Here is a 7,879-nt window from a genome sequence, read left to right as displayed (position 1 = left end):
TTCCTTTTTTTTTTTTTTTTTGTACTGAGGGTTGAACCCAGGGGCGCTTAACCACTGAGCCTCATCCTGAGCCCTTTTTAAATATTTTATTTAGAAACAAGGTCTTACTAAGTTGCTGAAGCTGGCTTTGAACTTGTGATCCTCCTGCCTTAGTCTCCTGAGCTACTAGGATTGCAGGCGTACACTGTCTTGCCTGGCTTTTGTTTGCCTTGATTTGTCTTACTACTAAATTCTAAGAGTTCTTTAAATATTCTGTGTACAGTTCCTTTACCTGATAAATAATCTTTAAATTCTTTCCAATTTGTGGCTTGACTTTTTGTTTTCTTTTGTTCTTGTTTTGTTTTGAGACAGGATCTCGGTATGTTGCCCAGTCTTGTCCTAAATTCCTGGCCTCAAAAGACCTTCCTGCCCTCAGCCTCCCAAAGAATTAGGCTTCAGGCATATGCCACCATGCCCAGCCTTACTTTTCATTTTCTTAATGGTTTTGTTTGAAGCACAAAAAATTTTATTTTTACCTAATTCCAGGTCACAAAAACATTTTCCTCTGTTTCCTTCTATGAGTTTTATAGTTTTAGCTTTTATATTTAGATCTGTGATGCATTTTGAGTTAACCTTTCTGTGTAATGTGAGGTAAGGGTGCTCATTAATTTCTTTGCATCTAAATATCCAGTTGTCATAGCACTCTTTGTTGCAAGAATCATCCCACACTGAATTGCCTTAATACCACTAAACTTTTTAATAGTCGGTTCTTGTTCCAGTATTACACTCCCTTGATTGCTATAACTTTTTAGGTTATAATTTTGAAATCGGGTAGAGTCAGTTCTCGGATCTTTATTCTTTTCAAAATAGTGTTGGCTACTTTAAATCCTTTGCATGTCTATGTACTATTATTTTGTCATTTACAGAACAGCTGGTTGAATTTTGATAGGGACTGCATTGAATTTATAGATCAATTTGGGGAGAATTACTACCTTAATTTTTTTTTTTTTTTGGTGCTGAGGATTGCACACACCAAGCATACATTCTACCATTGAGCCACACCCCCAGCCCTGCCCCGTTACATGACTCTTTTTATGTTCTCTTTCCCTTTCTCTCTAGTACTAAGAGGGTGAAGAGTTTATCCAAATCTCGGAGAGCCAAAATTGCCAAGAAGGCGGACAAGGCAAGGCTGGTGGCTGAACAGGTGATGGAGGATGAATTTGACTTGGATTCAGATGATGAATTGCAGATTGATGAGAGATTGGGAAAAGAGAAGGCTACCCTGATAATAAGATCAAGTGGGTATCTGTTTTTTCTCTTTCTTGTCCTACCCATTTTACATTTGTTTTTGGCTCCCTTGATAAACTCAAAACCTTAGGCCTGAGCTTGTTGGCATTCTGATTTACCAGGCTGTGTAGTTCTCCATCATTTTCTTTCCTTTAGAGGTTTAATTTTCAGTTAATTCCTCACGTTTCTTTCTTTTTTGTGTGTGTGTGTGGGGGGGTGGTAACCAGGGATTGAACTCAGGGGCACTCGGCCATTGAGCCACATCCTTAGCCCTGTTTTATATTTTATTTAGAGTCAGGGTCTCACTGAGTCATTTAGTGCTCACTGTTTCTGAGGCTGGCTTTGAACTTGCGATCCTCCTGCCTTAGCCTCCAAGAAATTTAGTCTTATTTTCTTTCTTCTGATTTTTTATCTTGGATGCTAATCTTAGTTTCATGATAAGTATATTCCATTGCTTTTTAGAATTTCCCCGGAAGTTGCCCCGTGCTAAGCCATGCTCTGACCCCAACCGAGTTCGTGAACCAGGAGAAGTTGAGTTTGACATTGAGGTAGGTGCCTGCCCTGTGTCTGGTCTTGTGTTCATTCTGGTCACAGAGACAGAAGACAGATTATCATTTTAGTTGAAAAGGGGGCAAAGATATCCTATGCATTCAATTATTTTTTGGGGGGATAGGGTGCTGGGGATTAAACTCAGGGGCACCCGACCACTGAGCCACATCTCCAGCCTTATTTTGTATTTTACTCAGAAACAGTGTCTCACTGAGGTGCTTAACATCTCACTTTTTGCTGAGGCTGGCTTTGAACTCTCAATCCTCCTTCCTCAGTCTCCCAGGCTGCTGGGATTACAGGCATGCACCACTGTTCCAGCTACAATTCTTGAAATATTTATTAAGTAAAAGATTGTATACTGTGCAGCATGTAAAGGAATATTACAGTTTAGTTGAAAAATTTAAAAACCCTGTAATACAAAAGAGAATAAAATGCAGTGTGATATAGCAAAAAGTTATCTGATGCAACTTGCACAAATCATTTTACTTCACTAGACCGTTTTCCCTATTTGTAAAATAGAAGGTATACTGCTTCACAAAGATGTTTTAGAGATTAGGATGAAAGAATAAATACTTTGCTTAGTACTTTGTCTACACTTGGTGCTCAGAAGATATTAGGAGTCAAACTGTCCATCTTGTATTGGGGCCTCAGCAGACCAACCCTGGGCAGCTGAGTTGATGTGCTCTCTCCCCCCAACAGGAGGACTATACAACGGATGAGGACATGGTGGAAGGGGTTGAAGGCAAGCTTGGGAATGGGAGTGGAGCTGGTGGAATTCTTGATCTACTTAAGGCCAGCAGGCAGGTGGGGGGACCTGACTATGCTGCCCTCACGTGAGTACTGTCTTTGATCTCCCATTTCCAGGAAATGAGACAGCATCACCCTCTCCCATCCAAGGAGCTAGGCAACTAATTATCATATATTTATTGATCCATTTAAATGGACAAAGAATTATACAGAGCATTTAGGCTGAAAGAATAAAAGTAGACATGAAACCTGTCCCAAGGAACTTCAGATCTGACCAGTGATAGGGTGGATAGACTTCAAAGGGCATCAGTTCTGTGCTCTTTGGAAATTGGAAGAGAGGCCAAAAGAGTCAGAGAAGGATAACTTTTAAAAAAGGAAAAAATGCAGCATTGTTGAACAGGGAAGGTGGAGTGCCCCCTTTTTGCCATCTTGCTTGCTGTCTGTGGAGAGAGATTTGAGGCTAGAAGGACTGGCTTTTCAGGAAAACAGTCTTTGTTACTGTCTTGATCCATTACCTTGATTCCTAGTTTTTCACCTTGGATGGTTCTCTCCTTCATCCCACCTTGATCCCCACAGCTGATGTCCCTCTTCCCTGACTATTCTGATAACTGGTTTCTTCTGATAGCTAGAGAAACTTCCTTAGCATTTCTCCTCTTTCCCTTGCAGCGAGGCTCCAGCCTCCCCCAGCACTCAGGAGGCCATCCAGGGCATGCTGTGCATGGCCAACCTGCAGTCCTCATCTTCTTCACCGGCTACCTCTAGCCTGCAGGCCTGGTGGACAGGAGGGCAGGACAGAAGCAGTGGGAGTTCCAGCAGTGGTCTGGGCACAGTGTCTAGCAGTCCTGCTTCTCAGCGCACCCCAGGGAAGCGGCCCATCAAGCGTCCTGCATATTGGAGAACCGAGAGCGAGGAAGAGGAGGAGAATGCCAGTCTGGATGAACAGGACAGTTTGGGAGCATGCTTCAAGGATGCAGAGTATAGTAAGGGCATCTAAGCACATGGGTCCAAGCCAGCATCAGTCTCTCATCCAGTCCCAAGAGAGAATAGCCTGTTGAGCAAAGATGTTACATTAAGCCTGATACTTAGTTTCTCTGAGTCATGTTTTCTTATTCTGTAAAATGGGAGGATATCTCAAAGGTTGATGTAAGAATTAGAGATTATGCTTGCACAGAGTACCTGAACCACCAGTGTCTCGCTGGAGAGAAGTTCTCAAAAAATGGTTGTTCTTATAATTAGCTATTGTCTATTTTTAGTACTGTCCAATTTTCATTCTGGTAACTTTGTTTCCCTCTTATTTTTCTTCTACTACCTGTATTTATGTTTTGTGTTGGCCAGTTCATCACTTGCAAAGGTATACACAATCAGTCCTTCATATCTGTGGGTTCCACAATTGCAGATTCAACTAACAGTGTATTAAAAATCTTCAAAAATCTGCAATGGCGAGGCACTAAGCAACTCAGTGACACCCTGTCTCTAAATAAAATACGAAACAGGGCAGGGGATGTGACTCAGTGGCTGAGTACCCCTGATTTCAATCTCCAGCACCCCAAAAAAAATCTTTGGAAAAAGAAATTACATCTCTACTGAATATGTACAGATAATATAACAACTATTTTATTTAGCATTTACATTGTATTAAATATTACAGGTAATCTAGATATGATTTAAAATATACAGGAGAATGTACATAGATATATACAAATGCTGTGCTATTTTATATTAGGGACTGAGCATCCTGGGATTTTGGTTGAGGGGTGGTTCTTGAGACCAGTTCCATGTGGCTACGGAGGGATAACTAGGACTTTTCAGTGGACTTTTTACATTTACAAATGAGTATTTTGAAGCTAAGCTTTTTTGAGGACTACAATGTACTTGTTTGTATAATGCAGATAACATTGTGTGGGTTTTGTTTTAATATTATTTTTTAAAAACTATAAAATATGGTCAGTGTTCATTGACCAAGATTAAAACAAAGCAGAGAAATCATAACTTCCTTATAACTAACATTCTTCCTCTCTAAGCCCAGTTTGATGTATACCCTTCCTCTCATTCATGTTCACACTCTATATAGACATAATATAGTTAGAAGTGTACTTATTTACTCTGTGTGTTTCTGCAATTTGCTTGGATATTTTCCCCCATTAGTACATAGAGATCTACTTCATTGATATGTACATATCTCCTTGCTGTATAGTATTTTATAACACAGATGTACATCATATATTTAATTATTCATTTGAAGTTGACATTTAGGTTTGTTTTTAAGTTTATTTTTGTTACTAACAAATGGTGCAATGAAAATATTTGATAATATTTCTTTGCACCCATGTGCCAGTTAATATTTGTCCAGGGTAGACAGACCTGCTGGGTTAAAGGTTATATACAAGATAAATATTAATAGATAGTGCAAAGCTGTCCTTCACTGGGGCCAGCATATTGAGCAGTGTATGAGAAATAACCTGTTTCTCCACAGCCTTCCCTAGCAGTGGAGATATTATCAGCTTTTTGAATTCCATGGGAAAAGATGTTGTTTTAGTTTGTTTTACATGTTTGTTGTTTCTTTATTCCTTTTCTGTGAATTATCTATTCAATCTTTCACCTATTTTTCCTACTGGAATTTTTTTCTTATTGATTTGTAAGAGTTCTGTACATGTTCTAGATTTGTTGGAATATTTTTTGCTCCAACATATGTTATGGATATGTTGATTTTTTTTGTTAGAGAGGAGCATCATGTATTTTTTCTCATGTCTACACAGACTTCCATATGATTAAGCTTCAATAGGGAGAAGAAGGAAGGGTAGAAGTAAGGAGCGGGGTGAAACTGGTTCTGGGGCCATCAGTATTCTGAACTACTGAAGCAGTTCCAGACTCCTATTTCATTGCCTTACTTCTGGTCTGATCTCTATACCATAGTCAAGTGACCTCCTTAAAGCATGAGGGCTAACCTGTCACTCTTCTTAAAACCTCTTGTGGTTTCCCATATCACTTTATAATGGAAACCTAACTTCTAACTATTGCCTTCAAAGCTCTGCATGATCTGCTGCTACCTTCCCCCTCCCCCTCCCACATCTCTCTCCATTTCCTGCTCCTTTCCATCTACATTATACTTCCTGTCATTTATTAAATAACTGTCAACCAGCCACTGTGTCAGAACCATTGTACAGGCTGGTTCTTCCCCCAGAATGCTCTTTCTCAGCTCTTTAAATTACAGAAAAAATATTTCAGTCTATTATATTTTAATTTTATGTATAATATTTTTAGCATGTAGAAGATTCTAACACACTGTGCTATTTTTATAGTTTTTATATTTGTGTTTTCATTAAGAAGCCCTTTTTATATTTTTACCTAAAACTTGTGTAGGAGTTAAAGCTTTTAGTTCTTTATCTGAAGTTAAGCTTTGTGCATTGTGGAAGGTAAGACTTTAGCTTAATTTTGTTTCACGTGAATATTTATTTATCTCCCCCCACTGCATTGTTAACTAGCTCATCATTAGCCCCATGATTTAAAGTCCACCTTTGTCATAAATTGATTTCTCATATATGTGTGTATTTAATTTTCTAGTTCCAGTTCTGTGCCTTGATAGCTATGTGAGTTTAGGAAAGCAAGCTAACTTCTTAGCCTTTTGTGGTAATAGTACTTTAACAGTACCTACTTTGTAGGTTGTTGTGAGGAATGAATATATATATATATATATATATATATACACATAAAACATTGCCCAACACATCATAAGCACAGTGTGTTAGATATTATTATTAATATTATTCTGTTCCATAAAATTAATCTGTCTAGTCCAGTGGCAATACGATATAGTTTAGTTACTGTAGGTCTTTGTTTCTGGTGAAGCAAACCTGCTCTCCAGAACTTGCTTTGGACCTGAGAGTACAGATGCTCAGCAAGCCCATTATCTATAGGCTAAAGTATAATTGGTCTTAGAGACATGCTAAGTTCCACTGGCCCACCCTACCTTCAACAGCCAGTTGCATCAAAGTACAACTAAGATATCTGGACCTGGTTTAACCAGTCCTCAGAAGAACAAACAGTTCACTCACCTTCTGTTTCTCTTTTCCCCTACTTTGTACAGCTACATGGCAAAAGCAGTTAAAGAGAGATCTCCTTAGGGTTTTTTTTTAATGTTTCCAGAATTTTTGACTGTTAATGAGCTTTTTTCAATTATAGATGAATTTTTAGAAATCAGCTCATCATCAAATTCCATGAACAATCCTTTTAGGATCTTTAAATTAGGTTTGCATGGGATGTGTAAATGAATTTATGAAGACAGACATCTTTCCCCGGAGTCCTTTCTAATCTAATGGGTTGTATACATTCCTGAAAAATCTCATGTCCTGAATATTTATGAACAAAAATGTAGGGATTGGGGCTGGGGTTGTGGCTCAGTGGTAGAGCATTTGCGTAGCATGGGTGAGGCACTGGGTTCAATCCTCAGCACCACATAAAGGTAAATAAATAAAGGTATTTTGTCCATCTACAACTAAAAAGTACTTAAAAACACAGGGATTATAAGAAAAAGAAGTTAGGGGCAAGGTGTGGTGGCATATGCTTGTAATTCTAGCAACACAGGAGGCTGACAGAAGGATTGGATGTTCAAGGCTAGCCTCAGCAATTTAGCAAGACCCTAAGCAACTTAGAGAGGCCCTGTGTCAAAATAAAAAAATAAAAAGGGCTGGGGATGTAGCTCAGTGGTAAAGCACTCCTGGGTTCAATCCCCCAGTCCCTCCCACCCCCTACAAAAAAAAGGGGAAAATAAGTTAAGGCAAATCCCTCAAAATATTATATGAATTTAAAGCCAAAACACTGGCCCAGATAACGGCATTCCTAATAATAATCCTTGCCCAATTAGAGTCCATTGGCATTTACACCCAGCATCACAGTCAGCAGATCATCTATAGCCTTAAAGCATGGACTCTAGTTTTTTACTTCCAGATGTGGATTTTTTTTAAGGTTCTTGGAATTGAACCCAGGGGCATTTTACCACTGTGTTGTATTCCCAGCCACCTTCCTCCATTTGTTTTTGTTTTGTTTTTTTAATTTTGAGATAGGGTCTTAGTGCTGGTCTCAAACTTGCAATCCTCCTGCCTCAGCTTCCTAGGTAGCTGGCCCAGATGTGAATTCCTGAAAACATTTGATTAAAGTAGGTGTCAACTTCATCAAATTAAAATTGGATCCAGGGCCTTGTCTTTATCAGTCTTTTTCTTTCTTTCTTTCTTTTTTGTGCTGGGAATTAAACCCCAGGGCCTTGTGCATGCTAGGCAATCTCTACCACTGACCTATATTCCTAGTCCTTCTCTCCCTCCCT

General features: G+C 39.0%; 1 protein-coding gene across 1 annotated transcript in view; it reads left to right on the top strand.

Annotated features, from left to right (window-relative positions):
* The window catches only part of Phf8 (PHD finger protein 8), a 93,997-nt gene that overhangs the window by 60,809 nt on the left and 25,309 nt on the right, over positions 1-7,879 (top strand). Inside the window, exons 13-16 of the mRNA XM_048796696.1 lie at positions 1,099-1,277; positions 1,729-1,814; positions 2,515-2,648; positions 3,229-3,542. Coding sequence (XP_048652653.1) covers positions 1,099-1,277; positions 1,729-1,814; positions 2,515-2,648; positions 3,229-3,542 — 713 coding nt within the window. The remainder of the gene's footprint in view (positions 1-1,098; positions 1,278-1,728; positions 1,815-2,514; positions 2,649-3,228; positions 3,543-7,879) is intronic.

This window comes from Marmota marmota, unplaced genomic scaffold (genome assembly GCF_001458135.2).
Source record: "Marmota marmota marmota unplaced genomic scaffold, marMar, whole genome shotgun sequence".
NCBI lineage: Eukaryota > Metazoa > Chordata > Mammalia > Rodentia > Sciuridae > Marmota > Marmota marmota.
Note: the sequence above shows the minus strand (reverse complement) of the source record. Positions and strands in the feature narration are given on the sequence as shown.